The sequence below is a fragment of the Mustelus asterias genome, chromosome 31 (genome assembly GCF_964213995.1).
Source record: "Mustelus asterias chromosome 31, sMusAst1.hap1.1, whole genome shotgun sequence".
NCBI lineage: Eukaryota > Metazoa > Chordata > Chondrichthyes > Carcharhiniformes > Triakidae > Mustelus > Mustelus asterias.
This window is the reverse complement of record NC_135831.1, coordinates 3,883,085-3,904,462: the sequence shown is the minus strand read 5'-3', so window position 1 is coordinate 3,904,462 and position 21,378 is coordinate 3,883,085. Positions and strand designations below refer to the sequence as shown.

At 49.5% G+C, this 21,378-nt stretch overlaps 1 protein-coding gene across 1 annotated transcript in view; it reads right to left on the bottom strand.

The window, feature by feature from the left end:
* LOC144481695 (chloride channel protein ClC-Kb-like) overlaps positions 1–21,378 on the bottom strand; it is a 107,627-nt gene that overhangs the window by 46,398 nt on the left and 39,851 nt on the right. The window contains exons 10-14 of the mRNA XM_078200832.1: positions 17,969–18,053; positions 16,284–16,463; positions 12,075–12,144; positions 4,017–4,127; positions 1,394–1,607 (exon numbers count right to left, since the gene is read on the bottom strand). Coding sequence (XP_078056958.1) covers positions 1,394–1,607; positions 4,017–4,127; positions 12,075–12,144; positions 16,284–16,463; positions 17,969–18,053 — 660 coding nt within the window. The remainder of the gene's footprint in view (positions 1–1,393; positions 1,608–4,016; positions 4,128–12,074; positions 12,145–16,283; positions 16,464–17,968; positions 18,054–21,378) is intronic.

Sequence of the window (21,378 nt, the reverse complement as noted above, 5' to 3'; positions counted from 1 at the left end):
CTGTATAGCGCGCAAGAAACAATACTTTTCACTGTATCCCAATACATGTGACAATAATAAATCAAATCCTTCTCCCCTATGTACTCTATGAATGGTATGCTTTGTCTGTATAGCGCGCAAGAAACAATACTTTTCACTGTATCCCAGTACATGTGACAATAATAAATCAAATCCTTCTCCCCTATGTACTCTATGAACGGTATAGAACATAGAAACATAGAAAAACTACAGCACAAACAGGCCCTTCGGCCCACAAGTTGCGCCGAACATGTCCCTACCTACTAGGCTTACCTATAACCCTCTATCTTACTAACTTCCATGAACTTATCCAAAAGTCTCTTAAAAGACCCTACAGGGCGGCACGGTAGCACAGTGGTTAGCACTGCTGCTTCACAGCTCCAGGGACCTGGGTTCGATTCCCGGCTCGGGTCACTGTCTGTGTGGAGTTTGCACATTCTCCTCGTGTCTGCGTGGGTTTCCTCCGGGTGCTCCGGTTTCCTCCCACAGTCCAAAGATGTGCGGGTTAGGTTGATTGGCCAGGTTAAAATTGCCCCTTAGTGTCCTGAGATGCGTAGGTTAGAGGGATTAGTGGATAGATATGGGGGTAGGGCTTGGGTGGGATTGTGGTCGGTGCAGACTCGATGGGCCGAATGGCCTCTTTCTGCACTGTAGGGTTTCTATGAATCCGCCTCCACCACCGGCAGCCGATTCCACGCACCCACCACCCTCTGAGTGAAAAACGTACCCCTGACATCTCCTCTGTACCTACCCCCCAGCACCCCAAACCTGTGACCTCTCGTGGCAGCCATTTCAGCCCTGGGTAAAAGCCTCTGAGAATCCACTCTATGTACTCTATGAACGGTATGCTTTGTCTGTACAGTGCGCAAGAAACAATACTTTTCACTGTATCCCAATACATGTGACAATAATAAATCAAATCCTTCTCCCCTATGTACTCTATGAACGGTATGCTCTATCTGTATAGCGCGCAAGGAACAATACTTTTCACTGTATCCCAATACATGTGACAATAATAAATCAAATCCTTCTCCCCTATGTACTCTATGAACGGTATGCTCTGTCTGTATAGCGCGCAAGGAACAATACTTTTCACTGTATCCCAATACACGTGACAATAATAAATCAAATCCTTCTCCCCTATGTACTCTATGAACGGTATGCTCTGTCTGTATAGCGCGCAAGAAACAATACTTTTCACTGTATCCCAATACACGTGACAATAATAAATCAAATCCTTCTCCCCTATGTACTCTATGAACGGTATGCTCTGTCTGTATAGCGCGCAAGAAACAATACTTTTCACTGTATCCCAATACACGTGACAATAATAACTCCTCACTCTGAAGCTCGGTGGGGTAACTCATTCCCTTACCCGCTCTTCCCCACTGTCAGCTTGGGCAGATACGGCAGCTTCTTCACGATGATGATCCCATCGAAGAAGGACGGCTGGGACCTCTGGCTGATCACGTTGGCGACCAGCACGGCGATGAGGACCGGCAGGATGTGGGACATCTGCCCTGTCAGCTCAAACACCAGCACGGCGGTGGAAATGGTGTGGGTGACCGCCCCGGAGTAGGCCGCAGCCCCTACAGAGAGAGAGAGAGAGAGAGAGAACAGAGAAAATTACAGCACAGGAACAGGCCCTTCGGCCCCTCCAAGCCTGCACCGACCATGCTGCCCCGACTGAACTAAAACCCCCTACCCTTCCGGGGACCATATCCCTCTATTCCCATCCTATTCATGTATTTGTCAAGACGCCCCTTAAAAGTCACTATCGTATCCGCTTCCACTACCTCCCCCGGCAGCGAGTTCCAGGCACCCACCACCCTCTGTGTAAAGAAACTTGCCTCGTACATCTCCTTTAAACCTTGCCCCTCGCACCTCAAACTTATGCCCCCGAGTAATTGACTCTTCCACCCTGGGGAAAAAGCTTCTGACTATCCACTCTGTCCATGCCCGTCATAATCTTGTAGACTTCTATCAGGTCGCCCCCTCAACCTCCGTCGTTCCAGTGAGAACAAACCAAGTTTCTCCAACCTCTCCTCATAGCTAATGCCCTCCATACCGGGCAACATCCTGGTAAATCTTTTCTGTACCCTCTCCAAAGCCTCCACATCTTTCTGAAAGAGAGAGAGGGCACAAGCACGGTGAGAGAGAGGCACATCCCAGACAGAGAGCAGGAGAGAGAGAAAGGGAAAGAGAGCAGGAGAGAGAGAGGGAGGGATAGAGAGAGCTGGAGAGAGAGTGAGAGGGATAGAGAGCAGGAGAGAGAGAGAGATAGAGAGTAGGAGAGAGAGAGAGATAGAGAGCAGGAGCGAGAGAGAGAGATAGAGAGCAGGAGAGAGAGAGGGATAGAGAGCAGGAGAGAGAGAGATAGAGAGCAGGAGAGAGAGAGAGAGATAGAGAGCAGGAGAGAGAGAGAGAGAGATAGAGAGCAGGAGCGAGAGAGAGAGATAGAGAGCAGGAGAGAGAGAGAGATAGAGAGCAGGAGAGGGAGAGATAGAGAGCAGGAGAGAGAGAGATAGAGAGCAGGAGAGAGAGAGATAGAGAGCAGGAGCGAGAGAGAGAGATAGAGAGCAGGAGAGAGAGAGAGATAGAGAGCAGGAGAGGGAGAGATAGAGAGCAGGAGAGAGAGAGATAGAGAGCAGGAGAGAGAGAGATAGAGAGCAGGAGAGAGAGAGATAGAGAGCAGGAGAGAGAGAGAGAGATCGAGAGCAGGAGAGAGAAAGATAGAGAGCAGGAGAGAGAGAGATAGAGAGCAGGAGAGAGAGAGATAGAGAGCAGGAGAGAGAGAGAGAGATCGAGAGCAGGAGAGAGAGAGATAGAGAGCAGGAGAGAGAGAGATAGAGAGCAGGAGAGAGAGAGAGCAGGAGAGAGAGAGAGAGATAGAGAGTAGGAGAGAGAGAGAGAGATAGAGAGCAGGAGAGAGAGAGATAGGGAGCAGGAGAGAGAGAGGGAGAGATAGAGAGTAGGAGAGAGAGAGAGATAGAGAGCAGGAGAGAGAGGGATAGAAAGCAGGAGAGAGAGAGATAGAGAGCTGGAGAGAGAGAGGGATAGAGAGCAGGATAGAGAGGGATAGAGAGCAAGATAGAGAGGGATAGAGAGCAGGAGAGAGAAAGATAGAGAGCAGGAGAGAGAGAGATAGAGAGCAGGAGAGAGAGAGATAGAGAGCAGGAGAGAGAGAGAGAGATCGAGAGCAGGAGAGAGAGAGATCGAGAGCAGGAGAGAGAGAGATAGAGAGCAGGAGAGAGAGAGAGCAGGAGAGAGAGAGAGAGATAGAGAGTAGGAGAGAGAGAGAGAGATAGAGAGTAGGAGAGAGAGAGAGATAGAGAGCAGGAGAAAGAGAGAGATAGAGAGCAGGAGAGAGAGAGATAGAGAGCAGGAGAGAGAGAGAGATAGAGAGCAGGAGAGAGAGGGATAGAAAGCAGGAGAGAGAGAGATAGAGAGCTGGAGAGAGAGAGGGATAGAGAGCAGGATAGAGAGGGATAGAGAGCAGGATAGAGAGGGATAGAGAGCAGGAGAGAGAGAGATAGAGAGCAGGAGAGAGAGAGAGATAGAGAGCAGGAGAGAGAGAGATAGAGAGCAGGAGCGAGAGAGAGAGATAGAGAGCAGGAGAGAGAGAGATAGAGAGCAGGAGAGAGAGAGAGAGAGAGATAGAGAGCAGGAGAGAGAGATAGAGAGCAGGAGAGAGAGAGAGATAGAGAGCTGGAGAGAGAGAGAGATAGAGAGCAGGAGAGAGAGAGATAGAGAGCAGGAGAGAGAGAGAGAGAGAGAGCAGGAGAGAGAGATAGAGAGCAGGAGAGAGAGAGAGATAGAGAGCTGGAGAGAGAGAGAGATAGAGAGCAGGAGAGAGAGGGATAGAGAGCAGGAGAGAGAGGGATAGAACTGGTCCTCCGGATTGAGTCATCATTTGTCCGGCCAGGTTGACGAAAGTGGGTCAGGTTCCCTCCTATCGCTCGGCAGAACAGAGTCCAATATAAAATCTGACCAGTCACCTGCCAACGCGTATCCTGAAGGAGTAATTTTGATGTGAATTCCTTCTGAAATGATTCCCTCCGGAAAGATCTTTGCCATGATCTCCCCGTACAACCGGCCAAGTCCAGCGCCTGTGGAAAGAGAGAGAGCTTCTGGAACTCTGCTGATCAACTGAAAATTAGAGACATTCCAGCACTCAACGAATCATAGAATCCGTACAGTGCAGAGGAAGGCCATTCGGCCCATCGAGTCTGCACCAACAATGATCCCACCCTGGTCCTATCGCCATAACCCCACATATTTACCTTACCCATCCCCCTGACAACCCCTAATACTAAGGAGCAATTTAGCATGGCCAATCACCCTAACCCGCACATCTTTGGAGTGTGGGAGGAAACCGGAGCACCCAGAGGAAACCCACGCAGACACGGGGAGATTGTGCAGACTCCGCACAGACAGTGACCCAAGCTGGGAATCGAACCTGGGTCCCTGACGCGGTGAGGCACCGTGCCACTCCCAGGACAAATATAGCACGGGGTTAGATACAGAGTAAAGCTCCCTCTACACTGTCCCCATCAAACACTCCCAGGACAGGTACAGCACGGGGTTAGATACAGAGTGAAGCTCCTTCTACACTGTCCCCCATCAAACACTCCCAGGACAGGTACAGCACGGGGTTAGATACAGAGTAAAGCTCCCTCTACACTGTCCCCATCAAACACTCCCAGGGCAGGTACAGCACGGGGTTAGATACAGAGTAAAGCTCCCTCTACACTGTCCCCCATCAAACACTCCCAGGACAGGTACAGCATGGGGTTAGATACAGAGTAAAGCTCGCTCGACACTGTCCCCCATCAAACACTCCCAGGACAGGTACAGCACAGGGTTAGATCCAGAGTAAAGCTCCCTCTACACTGTCCCCCATCAAACACTCCCAGGACAGGGACAGCACGGGGTTAGATACAGAGTAAAGCTCCCTCTGCACTGTCCCCATCAAACACTCCCAGGACAGGTACAGCACGGGGTTAGATACAGAGTAAAGCTCCCTCTACACTGTCCCCCATCAAACACTCCCAGGACAGGTACAGCACGGGGTTAGATACAGAGTAAAGCTCCCTCTACACTGTCCCCCATCAAACACTCCCAGGACAGGGACAGCACGGGGTTAGATACAGAGTAAAGCTCCCTCTGCACTGTCACCCATCAAACACTCCCAGGACAGGTACAGCACGGGGTTAGATACAGAGTAAAGCTCACTGTACATTGTCCCCATCAAACACTCCCAGGACAGGTACAGCACGGGGTTAGATACAGAGTAAAGATCCCTCTACACTGTCCCCATCAAACACTCCCAGGACAGGTACAGCACGGGGTTAGATACAGAGTAAAGATCCCTCTACACTGTCCCCATCTAACACTCCCAGGACAGGTACAGCACGGGGTTAGATACAGAGTAGAGCTCCCTCTACACTGTCCCCCATCAAACACTCCCAGGACAGGGACAGCATGGGGTTAGATACAGAGTAAAGCTCCCTCTACACTGTCCCCCATCAAACACTCCCAGGACAGGTACAGCACGGGGTTAGATACAGAGTAAAGCTCCCTCTACACTGTCCCCCATCAAACACTCCCAGGACTACAGCACGGGGTTAGATACAGAGTAAAGCTCCCTCTACACTGTCACCCATCAAACACTCCCAGGACTACAGCACGGGGTTAGATACAGAGTAAAGCTCCCTCTACACTGTCCCCATCAAACACTCCCAGGACAGGTACAGCACGGGGTTAGATACAGAGTAAAGCTCCTTCTACACTGTCCCCCATCAAACACTCCCAGGACCGGTACAGCACGGGGTTAGATACAGAGTAAAGCTCCCTCGACACTGTCCCCCATCAAACACTCCCAGGACAGGTACAGCACGGGGTTAGATACAGAGTAAAGCTCCCTCTACACTGTCCCCCCATCAAACACTCCCAGGACAGGTACAGCACGGGGTTAGATACAGAGTTATTGTATTTCAATTCTAAATGCTAAATTCTCCCTCAGTGTTACCCGAACAGGCGCCGGAATGTGGGGATTTTCACAGTAACTTCATTGCAGTGTTAATGTAAGCCGACTTGTGACACTAATAAATAAACTTTCGAGTTAACTGTTGGTAAAATGTGTAGCCACCGAGCGTCATTTCAATGCAGTATTATCGGTGCAGGCTCTCTCAGGGTTGACGAGATGCTGCACCTTCTGATCCCTGCCACAATGTGGCAGTGTGTCCTTGCTTAAACCATTCGCTGTGATTGCCAGAAATGACTGACTGAGTTGAGCACTCCATAACCTCATTCCAACCCGGTGTCACAATGCAACAACAGGCTAAAACCACCAACCGGATTTATTAGAGCGTAAAGAACTCAGAGCAGGAGCAGGCCCTCTGCACCCTCGAGCCTCCTCCGCAGAAATTATATCAAATTATAGAACGCCTGATCATCCATGAATGACCAGGGTGAGGTTAGGGCCGGTCAAGGACAGTGGTGGGAACTTGTGCATGGAGTCAGTAGAGATAGGCGAGGTGATGAATGAATACTTTTCTTCAGTGTTCACCAAGGAGAGGGGCCATGTTTTTGAGGAAGAGAAGGTGTTACAGGCTAATAGGCTGGAGGAAATAGATGTTCGGAGGGAGGATGTACTGGCAGTTTTGAATAAACTGAAGGTCGATAAGTCCCCTGGGCCTGATGAAATGTATCCTAGGATTCTGTGGGAGGCAAGGGATGAGATTGCAGAGCCTTTGGCGTTGATCTTTGGGTCCTCGCTGTCCACGGGGATGGTGCCAGAGGACTGGAGAATGGCGAATGTTGTTCCTCTGTTTAAGAAAGGGAATAGAAATGACCCTGGTAATTATAGACCGGTTAGTCTTACTTCGGTGGTTGGTAAATTGATGGAAAGGGTCCTTAGGGATGGGATTTACGACCATTTAGAAAGATGCGGATTAATCCGAGATAGTCAGCACGGATTCGTGAAGGGCAAGTCGTGCCTCACAAATTTAATAGAATTTTTTGAGGAGGTAACTGAGTGTGTTGATGAAGGTAGGGCAGTTGATGTCATATACATGGATTTTAGTAAGGCGTTTGATAAGGTCCCCCATGGTCGGCTTATGATGAAAGTGAGGAGGTGTGGGATAGAGGGAAAGTTGGCCGATTGGATAGGTAACTGGCTGTCTGACCGAAGACAGAGGGTGGTGGTCGATGGAAAATTTTCGGATTGGAGGCAGGTTGCTAGCGGTGTGCCGCAGGGATCAGTGCTTGGTCCTCTGCTCTTTGTGATTTTTATTAATGACTTAGAGGAGGGGGCTGAAGGGTGGATCAGTAAATTTGCTGATGACACCAAGATTGGTGGAGTAGTGGATGAGGTGGAGGGCTGTTGTAGGCTGCAAAGAGACATAGATAGGATGCAAAGCTGGGCTGAAAAATGGCAAATGGAGTTTAACCCTGATAAATGTGAGGTGATTCATTTTGGTAGGACTAATTTAAATGTGGATTACAGGGTCAAAGGTAGGGTTCTGAAGACTGTGGAGGAACAGAGAGATCTTGGGGTCCATATCCACAGATCTCTAAAGGTTGCCAGTCAAGTGGATAGAGCTGTGAAGAAGGCCTATAGTGTGTTAGCTTTTATTAACAGGGGGTTGGAGTTTAAGAGCCGTGGGGTTATGCTGCAACTGTAAAGGACCTTGGTGAGACCACATTTGGAATATTGTGTGCAGTTCTGGTCACCTCACTATAAGAAGGATGTGGAAGCGCTGGAAAGAGTGCAGAGGAGATTTACCAGGATGCTGCCTGGTTTGGAGGGTAGGTCATATGAGGAAAGGTTGAGGGAGCTAGGGCTGTTCTCTCTGGAGCGGAGGAGGCTGAGGGGAGACTTAATAGAGGTGTATAAAATGATGAAGGGGATAGATAGAGTGAACGTTCAAAGACTATTTCCTCGGGTGGATGGAGCTATTACAAGGGGGCATAACTATAGGGTTCGTGGTGGGAGATACAGGACGGATATCAGAGGTAGGTTCTTTACGCAGAGAGTGGTTGGGGTGTGGAATGGACTGCCTGCAGTGATAGTGGAGTCAGACACTTTAGAAACATTTAAGCGGTTATTGGATAGGCACATGGAGCACACCAGGATGATAGGGAGTGGGATAGCTTGATTTTGGTTTCAGATAAAGCTCGGCACAACATCATGGGCCGAAGGGCCTGTTCTGTGCTGTACTGTTCTATGTTCTATCCATCAGGTAAACTTACTGAACGCTTTCTGAGGATATGGAGGGAGCTTTACTCTGTGTCTAACCCCATGCTGTACCTGTCCTGGGAGTGTTTGATGGGGGACAGTGTAGAGGGAGCTTTACTCTGTATCTAACCCCATGCTGTACCTGTCCTGGGAGTGTTTGATGGGGGACAGTGTAGAGGGAGCTTTACTCTGTATCGAACCCCGTGCTGTACCTGTCCTGGGAGTGTTTGATGGGGACAGTGTAGAGGGAGCTTTACTCTGTATCTAACCCCGTGCTGTACCTGTCCTGGGAGTGTTTGATGGGGGACAGTGTAGAGGGAGCTTTACTCTGTATCTAACCCCGTGCTGTACCTGTCCTGGGAGTGTTTGATGGGGGACAGTGTAGAGGGAGCTTTACTCTGTATCTAACCCCGTGCTGTACCTGTCCTGGGAGTGTTTGATGGGGGACAGTGTAGAGGGAGCTTTACTCTGTATCTAACCCCATGCTGTACCTGTCCTGGGAGTGTTTGATGGGGAACAGTGTAGAGGGAGCTTTACTCTGTATCTAACCCCGTGCTGTACCTGTCCTGGGAGTGTTTGATGGGGGGACAGTGTAGAGGGAGCTTTACTCTGTCTCTAACCCCGTGCTGTACCTGTCCTGGGAGTGTTTGATGGGGGACAGTGTAGAGGGAGATTTACTCTGTATCTAACCCCGTGCTGTACCTGTCCTGGGAGTGTTTGATGGGGACAGTGTAGAGGCAGCTTTACTCTGTATCTAACCCTGTGCTGTATCTGTCCTGGAAGTGTTTGATGGGGACAGTGTAGAGGGAGCTTTACTCTGTATCCAACTCCATGCTGTACCTGTCCTGGGAGTGTTTGATGGGGACAGTGTAGAGGGAGATTTACTCTGTATCTAACCCCGTGCTGTACCTGTCCTGGGAGTGTTTGATGGGGACAGAGTAGAGGCAGCTTTACTCTGTATCTAACCCTGTGCTGTATCTGTCCTGGAAGTGTTTGATGGGGACAGTGTAGAGGGAGCTTTACTCTGTATCTAACTCCATGCTGTACCTGTCCTGGGAGTGTTTGATGGGGGCAGTGTAGGGGGAGCTTTACTCTGTATCTAACCCCGTGCTGTACCTGTCCTACGAATGTTTGATGGGGGACAGTGTAGAGAGAGCTTTACTCTGTATCTAACCCCGTGCTGTACCTGTCCTACGAATGTTTGATGGGGGACAGTGTAGAGAGAGCTTTACTCTGTATCTAACCCCGTGCTGTACCTGTCCTGGGGGTGTTTGATGGGGGACAGTGTAGAGGGAGCTTTACTCTGTATCTAACCCCGTGCTGTACCTGTCCTGGAAGTGTTTGATGGGGGACAGTGTAGAGGGAGCTTTACTCTGTATCTAACCCCGTGCTGTACCTGTCCTGGGAGTGTTTGATGGGGACAGTGTAGAGGGAGCTTTACTCTGTATCTAATCCCGTGCTGTACCTGTCCTGGGAGTGTTTGATGGGGACAGTGTAGAGGGAGCTTTACTCTGTATCTAACCCCGTGCTGTACCTGTCCTGGGAGTGTTTGATGGGGGACAGTGTAGAGGGAGCTTCACTCTGTATCTAACCCCGTGCTGTACCTGTCCTGGGAGTGTTTGATGGGGACAGTGTAGAGGGAGCTTTACTCTGTATCTAACCCCGTGCTGTACCTGTCCTGGGAGTGTTTGATGGGGACAGTGTAGAGGGAGCTTTACTCTGTATCTAACCCCGTGCTGTACCTGTCCTGGGAGTGTTTGATGGGGGTCAGTGTAGAGGGAGCTTTACTCTGTATCTAACCCCGTGCTGTACCTGTCCCGGGAGTGTTTGATGGGGACAGTGTAGAGGGAGATTTACTCTGTATCTAACCCCGTGCTGTACCTGTCCTGGGAGTGTTTGATGGGGACAGTGTAGAGGGAGCTTTACTCTGTATCTAACCCCGTGCTGTACCTGTCCTGGGAGTGTTTGATGGGGACAGTGTAGAGGGAGCTTTACTCTGTATCTAACCCCGTGCTGTACCTGTCCTGGGTGTGTTTGATGGGGGACAGTGTAGAGGGAGCTTTACTCTGTATCTAACCCCGTGCTGTACCTGTCCTGGGAGTGTTTGATGGGGACAGTGTAGAGGGAGCTTTACTCTGTATCTAACCCCGTGCTGTACCTGTCCTGGGAGTGTTTGATGGGGGACAGTGTAGAGGGAGCTTTACTCTGTATCTAACTCCGTGCTGTACCTGTCCTGGGAGTGTTTGACCGGGGACAGTGCAGAGGGAGCTTTACTCTGTATCTAACTCCGTGCTGTACCTGTCCTGGGAGTGTTTGATGGGGGGACAGTGCAGAGGGAGCTTTACTCTGTATCTAACCCCGTGCTGTACCTGTCCTGGGAGTGTTTGACCGGGGACAGTGTAGAGGGAGCTTTACTCTGTATCTAACCCCGTGCTGTACCTGTCCTGGGAGTGTTTGATGGGGGGACAGTGCAGAGGGAGCTTTACTCTGTATCTAACCCCGTGCTGTACCTGTCCTGGGAGTGTTTGATGGGGGACAGTGTAGAGGGAGCTTTACTCTGTATCTAACCCCGTGCTGTACCTGTCCTGGGAGTGTTTGATGGGGGACAGTGTAGAGGGAGCTTTACTCTGTATCTAACCCCGTGCTGTACCTGTCCTGGGAGTGTTTGATGGGGACAGTGTAGAGGGAGCTTTACTCTGTATCTAACCCCGTGCTGTACCTGTCCTGGGAGTGTTTGATGGGGGACAGTGTAGAGGGAGCTTTACTCTGTATCTAACCCCGTGCTGTACCTGTCCTGGGAGTGTTTGATGGGGGACAGTGTAGAGGGAGCTTTACTCTGTATCTAACCCCGTGCTGTACCTGTCCTGGGAGTGTTTGATGGGGGACAGTGTAGAGGGAGCTTTACTCTGTATCTAACCCCGTGCTGTACCTGTCCTGGGAGTGTTTGATGGGGGACAGTGTAGAGGGAGCTTTACTCTGTATCTAACCCCGTGCTGTACCTGTCTCAAGAGCGTTGGTTCACAACCACTTTCCCAATCATTATTATTTATTTATTAGTGTCACAAGTAAGACTTACATTAACACTGCAATGAAGTTACTGTGAATATCCTCTCGTCGCCACACTCCGGCGTCTGTTCGGGTAACACTGAGGGAGAATTTTGGATGGCCATTGCACCTAAGCGGTGGGTGGCACGGTAGCACAGTGGTTAGCACACAGCGCCAGGGACCCGGATTCGATTCCTGGCTCGGGTCACTGTCTGTGTGGAACCTGCACATTCTCCCCGTGTCTGCGTGGGTTTCCTCCGGGTGCTCCGGTTTCCTCTCACAGTCCGAAAGACAAGCCGGTTAGTTTTTTAAAGTTTATTGATCAGTGTCACAAGTCGGCTTCCATTAACACTGCAATGAAGTTACTGTGAAAATCCCCCCATCACCACACTCCGGCGCCTGTTCGGGTAACACTGAGGGCGAATTTAGCACGGCCAATGAACCCTAACCTCGCACGTCTTTCGGGCTGTGGGAGGAAACCGGAGGAAACCCACGCCGACACGGGGACAGAAGCTGCAGACTCACAGACTGTGACCCAAGCTGGGAATTGAACCAGGATCCCTGGCGCTGTGAGGCAGCAGCGCTAACCACTGTGCCACCCATGTGCCAGCTCGATAGGAACCAACCACCGGGCATCAAAGCTCAGAACCTTGCCAGACACTCAGGGCAATTAGGGATGGACAACCAATTCCGGCCTTGCCCAGCCACGCTGACACCCCACAGTGGGACAAAATTTCATTCTTCAAATGTTCAATTCTTGAGTGCTTACCGTAAACAAAAACTGGGAGGAAGTATCCTGCAGGAACAACCATTGTCGTGGCCAATAGCAGCATGAAGAACTATCGGGGGAAGCAGACAAGGATAATAATGAGACAACGTTTCTTCACTTTTCCCATGAGGTTTCAGTCCTGGCTTCCTCACCTCTGGGTTAGAAAGCTGCGGACTCGGGACACTCTTGACTGACAGACCCATTGGGCTGGGGAGTCTAAAACACGGGGGGGTTTGGGGGCGGCCTCAGGATTCGAGGGTCGGCCATTTTGGATTGAGATGAGGAGAAATTACTTCACCTCAAAGGGTTGTGAATCTTTGCAATTCTTCACCACAGAACATAGAACATTACAGCGCAGTACAGGCCCTTCGGCCCTCGATGTTGCGCCGACCAGTGAAACCAATCTAAAGCCCCTCTAATCTACACTATTCCAATATCATCCATCTGTTTATCCAATGACCATTCAAATGCCCTTAATGTTGGCGAATCCACTACTGCTGCAGGCAAGGCATTCCACGCCCTTACTACTCTCTGAGTAAAGAACCTACCTCTGACATCTGTCCTATATCTCTCACCCCTCAATTTAAAGTTATGTCCCCTCATGCTAGCTATCACTATCCAGAAGGTTGTGGATGCTCCAAAGAAATCATAGCATACAGTGCAGAAGGAGGCCATTCAGCCCATCGAGTCTGCACCAACCACAATCCCACCCAGGCCCTATCCCCACTACCCCATGTATTTACCCCGCTATTCCCACTAACCTACGCATCCTGGGGCAATAAGGGGCAATTTAGCATGGCCAATCCACCTAGCCCGCACATCTTTGGACACTAAGATATTATTAAGCTAGAAAGAGTGCAGAAAAGATTTACTAGGATGCTACCGGGACTTGATGGTTTGAGTTATAAGGAGAGGCTGGATAGACTGGGACTTTTTTCTCTGGAGCGCAGGAGGCTGAGGGGTGTTCTGAGGACGAGAGGGGGGATTTAATAGTGGGAAATGAGGAAATGGCTGAAACTTTAAATAAGTTTTTTGTGTCGGTCTTCACGGTGGAAGACACAAATAGTTTACTGAAGATTAACGATGGAGGGTTGGTGGGAGGAGAGGTACTCAATACAATTAATGTTACCAGGGAGGCAGTGCTTGGTAGACTAATGGGACTGAAGGTGGACAAGTCCCCGGGCCCAGATGGAATGCATCCCAGGGTACTGAAGGAAATGTCAGAGGTAATAGCGGATGCGTTAGTGGTTATTTATCAAAATTCACTGGACTCTGGGGTAGTGCCGGCTGATTGGAAAATGGCTAATGTTACGCTGCTGTTTAAAAAAGGAAGTAGACAAAAGGCGGGTAACTACCGGCCGGTTAGCTTACTGTTTGTAGTTGGGAAAATGCTGGAATCCATCATTAAAGAAGAAATAGCAGGCCAGCTGGATAAGAATGGTTCGATTAAGCAGACGCAGCATGGATTCATGAGGGGAAAGTCGTGCTTGACGAACTTGTTGGATTTTTATGAAGATGTGACTAGTGCGGTTGACGGAGGGGAACCGGTGGATGCGGTGTTTTTGGATTTCCAAAAGGCGTTTGATAAGGTGCCTCACAAAAGGTTGCTGAAGAAGATTGGGTCACATGGAGTTGGGGGTAGGGTGTTAGCGTGGATTGGGGATTGGCTATCCGACAGGAAGCAGAGAGTCAGAATAAATGGGTGCTTTTCTGATTGGCGGATGGTAACTAGTGGCGTGCCGCAGGGATCGGTACTGGGGCCTCAACTATTTACCATTTATATAGACGATCTGGAGGAGGGGACTGAGCGTAGGGTAACAAAGTTTGCAGACGACACAAAGATAAGTGGAAAAGTGAATCGTGTGGAGGGCGTAGAAGGTCTGCAGAGAGATTTGGACTGAGTGGGTGGGCGAGGATCTGGCAGATGGAGTATAACGTTGACAAATGCGAGGTTATTCACTTTGGAGGAAATATTAGCAAATTGGATTATTATCTAAATGGAAAGAAATTACAACATGCTACTGTGCAGAGGGACCTGGGGGTCCTTGTGCATGAGACGCAAAAACCCAGTCTGCAGGTGCAACAGGTGATCAAGAAGGCAAATGGGATGTTGGCCTATATCGCAAGGGGGATAGAATATAAAAGCAGAGATGTCTTGCTGCATCTGTACAGGGCATTGGTGAGGCCCCAGCTGGAATACTGTGTGCAGTATTGGTCCCCTTATTTGCGGAAGGATATATTGGCCTTGGAGGGAGTGCAGAGAAGGTTCACCAAGTTGATACCAGAGATGAGGGGTGTTGATTATGAGGAGAGACTGAGCAGATTGGGTTTGTACTCGTTGGAATTTAGAAGGCTGAGGGGGGATCTTATAGAGACCTATAAGATAATGAAGGGTCTGGATAGGGTAGAGGTGGAGAGATTCTTTCCACTTAGAAAGGAAGCTAGAACTGGAGGGCACAGCCTCAAAATAAAGGGGGGTCAGTTTCGGACAGAGTTGAGGAGGAACTTCTTCTCTCAGAGGGTGGTGAATCTCTGGAATTCTCTGCCCGCTGAAGTGGTGGAGGCTACCTCGTTGAATATGTTTAAATCACGGATAGATGGATTCCTGATCGGTAAGGGAATCAGGCGGGTAAGTGGAACTGATCCACTTCAGATCAGCCATGATCTTATTGAATGGCGGGGCAGGCTCGAGGGGCTAGATGGCCTACTCCTGCTCCTATTTCTTATGTTCTTATCTGATAGAGGTCTATAAAATAATGAGGGGCATAGATCAGCTGGATAGTCAATATCTTTTCCCAAAGGTAGGGGAGTCTAAAACTAGAGGGCATAGGTTTAAGGTGAGAGGTCCAGAGGGGCAGTTTTTTCACACAGAGGGTGGTGAGTGTCTGGAACGAGCTGCCAGAGGTAGTAGTAGAGGCGGGTACAATTTTGTCTTTTAAAAAGCATTTAGACGGTTACATGGGTAAGATGGGTATAGAGGGATATGGGCTAAATGTGGGCAATTGGGACCAGCTTAGGGGTTAAAAAAAAGGCAGCATGGACAAGTTGGGCCGAAGGGCCTGTTTCCATGCTGTAAACCTCTGTGACTCCATGACTACATGATTTGATGAGGTCAGAGAGACGATTCTTTAAAACAGAGATGAGGAGGAATTTCTTCAGCCAGAGGGCGGTGAATCTGTGGAGCTCTTTGCCGCAGAAGGCTGTGGAGGCCGGGTCATTGAGTGTCTTTGAGACAGAGATAGATAGGTTCTTGATTAATAAGGGGATCAGGGGGTTATGGGGAAAAGGGCAGGAGAATGGGGATGAGAAAAATATCAGCCATGATTGAATGGCGGAGCAGACTCGATGGGCCGAGTGGCCTAATTCTGCTCCTATGTCTTATGGGCTTATAACCTGCACATCTTTGGACACTAAGGAGCAATTTAGCACGGCCAATCCACCTAACCTGTACATCTTGGGACACTAAGGGGCAATTTAGCATGGCCAATCCCTCTAACCTGTACATCTTTGGATACTAAGGGGCAATTTAGCATGGCCAATCCACCTAACCTGCACATCTTTGGATACTAAGGGGCAATTTAGCATGGCCAATCCACCTAACCCACTCATCTTTGGACACTAAGGGGCAATTTAGCATGGCCAATCCACCTAACCCACTCATCTTTGGACACTAAGGGACAAGTTAGCATGGCCAATCCACCTAACCCACTCATCTTTGGACACTAAGGGGCAATTTAGCATGGCCAATCCACCTAACCCACTCATCTTTGGACACTAAGGGACAAGTTAGCATGGCCAATCCACCTAACCTGCACATCTTTGGACACTAAGGGACAAGTTAGCATGGCCAATCCACCTAACCCACTCATCTTTGGACACTAAGGGACAAGTTAGCATGGCCAATCCACCTAACCCACTCATCTTTGGACACTAAGGGACAAGTTAGCATGGCCAATCCACCTAACCTGCACATCTTTGGACTGTTTGTTGAACATATTTCCATCTTGGATTTCCGGACTCTCAGGGAATGAAGGGATAGGGGCAGAGGACTCAAAGCAGAAGGTCAGCCAGGATAGTATTGAATGGTGGAGCAGACGCGAGGGGCCGAATGGCCTCCTGCTGCTCCTATTTCTTACATTCCTCAGTTCCGCTCGCCTTCAATGGCCGTTCTTTCCCAGCCCGCAGTTTTCTGAAATAAGAAGTGATCACCTTCAGTATGATGAAGAAAGTCAACATTTCCAATGAGGAGAGTCTCGTGTGGGTCCACTGGAGCCAGTTCGCGTTGTAGGTGGGGGCGGGAGGCTGCCTGGTCTTGTTCTCCAGCATCTGCTCATCTGAGCCCCAGGTACGATTGTCGAAGAATGTCTCCAAATGCTCCTTCATGGAGAGCTGCGGTGAAAGGGTTTGTAAAACTGAGAGGTTATTAATGTAGTAAAGGTCTATTCCCAACCAACTTTCCCCCCATTGTCAATCTGGACACTATACGACAAATGAGCACGGCCAATCCACCTGATCTGCACCCCTTTGGACACTGAGGGGCAATTTAGCATGGCCAATCCACCTGATCTGCACCCCTTTGGACACTGAGGGGCAATTTAGCATGGCCAATCCACTTACCCTACACATCTTTGGATACTAAGGGCAATTTAGCATGGCCAATCCCCCTAACCTGCACATCCTTGGACACTAAGGGGCAATTTAGCATGGCCAATCCCCCTAACCTGCACATCCTTGGACACTAAGGGGCAATTTAGCATGGCCAATCCACCTAACCTACACCCCTTTGGATACTAAGGGCAATTTAGCATGGCCAATCCCCCTGACCTGCATCCCTTTGGACACTAAGGGGCAATTTAGCATGGCCAATCCACCTAACCTACACATCTTTGGACACTAAGGGGCAATTTAACATGGCCAATCCACCTAACCTACACATCTTTGGACACTAAGGGGCAATTTAGCACGGCCAATCCACTCTAACCTACACATCTTTGGACACTAAGGGGCAATTTAGCACGGCCAATCCCCCTAACCTGTACATCTTTGGACACTAAGGGGCAATTTAGCACGGCCAATCCACCTAACCTGCACATCTTTGGACACTAAGGGGCAATTTAGCACGGCCAATCCCCCTAACCTGTACATCTTTGGACACTAAGGGGCAATTTAGCACGGCCAATCCACCTAACCTGCACATCTTTGGACACTAAGGGGCAATTTAGCACGGCCAATCCACCTAACCCGCACATCTTTAAGTCTGTGGGAGGAAACCCATGATGTGGGGGGAAACCCATGCAGACACGGGAGAATGTGCGGACTCCGTACAGTCACCTGATGCCGGAATCGAACCTGGGTCCCTGGCGCTGTGAGGCAGCATTGCTAACCACTGTGCCACCGAGACACCCGCAATGAAGTTACTGTGAAAATCCCCAAGTCGCCACACTCCGGCACCTGTTTGGGTAACACTGAGGGAGAATCTAGCACGGCCAATGCACCCTAACCAGCACGTCTTTCAGACTGTTGAAGGAAACCGGAGCACCCGGAAGAAACCCACGCAGACACGGGGGGAAGAATGTGCAAACTCCGCACAGACAGTGAACCAAGCCGGGAATCGAACCCAGGTCCCGGGCGCTGTGAAGTAGCAGTGCTAACCACTGTGCCGCCCCTTGAGCCCCTGTCTTTACCCGGGTCTCTGATTTACTAGTCCGGTAACATCACCACGACGCCATCATCTCCCCATCAATCCTGTGCATGACTCGCATTGGTGAGAATTGATGGAGATTTAGCCTTGATCAGTGTTACTGCATCTAGATTCGGGTTGGATTAATGCTTCTATCTGACACTCGGCTCTGATACTACATCCTGTCAGTGCTGAAGACATGTTCACTACTTACCCTGGAACCGATGTACTGGCCCACTCCATGCGGAAAGGTTACACTTGCCAGGACAAGAGCTACAAATCCGGCGAACAGGATCTTACTGCAGAAGCAAAAACATTTTGTTTTCCAATTAAAGATATCGAGCGTTTCACATTCACCCGGATGGGCGGGCGAGAGTTTAATTACAAAGTCTCATCCGAGAGGTGACCCCATTAGAGTAAGGGTCAACCATTCGGCCCTTCTGAGCTAGTCTGGAGGCCTTGTGGTACAGCAGGGTTAGCGTCCCTGCCTCTGAACCCAGAAGCTCCGGGTTCAAGTCCCTCCCCTGGACCTTTTGATTTGTTTTGATTCATTATTGTCACATGTATTGGGACACAGTGAAAAGTATTGTTTCTTGCGCGCTATACAGACAAAGCATACCGTTCATAGAGAAGGAAAGGTGAGGGTGCAGAATGTAGTGTTACAGTCATAGCTAGGGTGTAGAGGAAGATCAACTTAATATTTGTTTTGATTCATTATTGTCACATGTATTGGGATACAGTGAAAAATATTGTTTCTTGCGCGCGATACAGACAACGCATACCGTTCATAGAGTACATAGGGGAGAAGGATTTGATTTATTATTGTCACATGTATTGGGATACAGTGAAAAGTATTGTTTCTTGCGCGCTATACAGACAAAGCATACCGTTCATAGAGTACATAGGGGAGAAGGATTTGATTTATTATTGTCACATGTATTGGGATACAGTGAAAAGTATTGTTTCTTGCGCGCGATACAGACAACGCATACCATTCATAGAGTACATAGAGGAGAAGGATTTGATTTATTATTGTCACATGTATTGGGATACAGTGAAAAGTATTGTTTCTTGCGCGCTGCACAGAAAAAGCATACCGTTCATAGAGAAGGAAAGGAGAAGGTGCAGAATGTAGTGTTACAGTCATAGCTAGGGTGACGATCTACCTAATGCGAGGTAGGTCCATTCAAAAGTCTGATGGCAGCAGGGAAGAAGCTGTTCTTGAGTCGGTCGGTGCGTGACCTCAGACTTTTGTATCTCTATCCCGATGGAAGAAGGTGGAAGAATGTCCGGGGTGCGTGGGGGGTCCTTGATTATGCCGGCTGCTTTTCCCCCCGAGGGAGCGGGAAGTGTAGACAGAGTCAATGGATGGGAGGCTGGTTTGCGTGATGGATTGGGCTACATTCACGACTCTTTGTAGTTCCTTGCGGTCTTGGTCAGAGCAGGAGCAGTCCTCAAGCTGACTTGACGGCCAAGGAAGATGCATTCATGACGTGGTCAAACCGGTTAAGTGCGTCAACCTGTAAAGCCCTTCCAAACAAGTCAATGGCTGTCAGTAAGAGCGGTGGAGACTCCTGGTCAGCCATGCCTGATGTGGCGGTTCCCCTTCAAGCTGCAAGTCTCTGGCAACAAGAATTACTATCTATAGATACAGACAAGGGTACACCACTAGGTAGGGGAGTCTAAAACTCGAGGGCATAGGTTTAAGGTGAGAGGGGGAGAGATACAAAAGGGTCCAGAGGGGCAACTTTTTCACACAGAGGGTGGTGAGTGTCTGGAACGAGCTGCCAGAGGCAGTAGTAGAGGCGGGTACAATTTTGTCTTTTAAAAAGCGTTTAGACAGTTACATGGATAAGATGGGTATGGAGGGATCTGGGCCAAACGCGGGCAATTGGGACTAGCTTAGGGGTTAAAAAAAAAAGGCGGCATGGACAAGTTGGGCCTGTTTCCATGCTGTAAACCTCTATGACTCTCTGACTAGGTGCGGGGAGAGAATTGGAATGCAAATTCCTCCACTATTCAGTAAGATCACAACTGATCAGCCACCCTCACTTCACTTTGTTGTCTGATCCCCACATCCTTTGTGTCAGAAAGTCTTGGACGTACACACCAACCGCGAATCCACGGCTCTCCCGGATAGAGAATTCCAAACTCCCGGGAGTGAGGAACCGGAGGGAGGGACGTGAGAGTCCGGGGGAGGGTGCGGAGGGAGATGGACCAGTACGGTTCGCGGGATGAGGAGACTTTAGCTCCGAGGTGAGGGCTGGAGAAGCTGGGGCTTGGAGCGAAGGAGATTAAGGGGAGGTTGGAGAGGGGTTTACGAGGTAATGTCAAGTTTACAGAAGGAAGATAAAGAGGAACTGTTCCTGTGGCTGATGGTAGAAGGACCAGGGAGACTCCAATGTAAGGTCTTGAGTAATAGATGCAGAGTGGCGGGTGGGGGGAGTGATGGATTGAGGCAACAATCACTGTCCCCGAGGGAGGTGAAAGCAGAGACAAGGACTAATTTCCAAAGAATATTGGATGGACAATTGAGAGAAGTGAGCTTGGAAGAATTACTCTGCTGCTGTACTGTTTAACCAAGCATCCCAGTGGCCTGAGTGAGATTGTCTATTTACAAACATACAAACGTAGGGATTAGGAGCAGGAGTAGGCCACTTGGCCCCTCCAGCCTGCTGACTCTTCAATAAGATCATGGCTGATTGTAACCTCAAGCCCACATTCCAGCTGATCCCTGGTAACCTTTAACCCCCAGTAACCAGCTGACCCCGGTAACCTTTAACCCCCAGTAACCTTTCACCCCTGATAACTTTTCACCCCAACAACCTTCCCCCCGATAACCTTTCACCCTTATAACCTTTCACCCTGATAACCTTTCACCCCAATAACCTTTCACCCCCAATAACCTTTCACCCCCGATAATCTTTCACCCCGATAACCTTTCACCCCAATAACCTTTCACCCCAATAACCTTGCACCCCGATAACCTTTCACCCCGATAACCTTTCACCCGATAACCTTTCACCCGATAACCTTTCACCCCGATAACCTTTCACCCCGATAACCTTTCACTCCGATAACCTTTCACCCTGATAACCTTCCACCCCCGATAACCTTTCACCCTGATAACCTTTCACCCCCGATAATCTTTCACCCTGATAACCTTTCACCCCGATAACCTTTCACCCCGATAACCTTTCACCCCGATAACCTTTCACCCCGATAACCTTTCACCCCGATAACCTTTCACCCTGATAACCTTTCACCCTGATAACCTTTCACCCCGATAACCTTTCCCCCCCGATAACCTTTCACTCCGATAACCTTTCACCCCTGATAACCTTTCAACCCAATAACCTTTCAACCCAATAACCTTTCACCCCGATAACCTTTCACCCCAATAACCTTTCACCCCCGATAGCCTTTCACCCCTGATAACCTTTCACCCGATAACCTTTCACCCCGATAACCTTTCACCCCGATAACCCTTCACACCGATAACCCTTTACTCCGATAACCTTTAACCCCGATAACCTTTCGCCCCTGAAAATCTTTAACCCCATAACCTTTCACCCCGATAACCTTTCACCCCCGATAACCTTTCACCCCCCTTCCCCCCTTGTT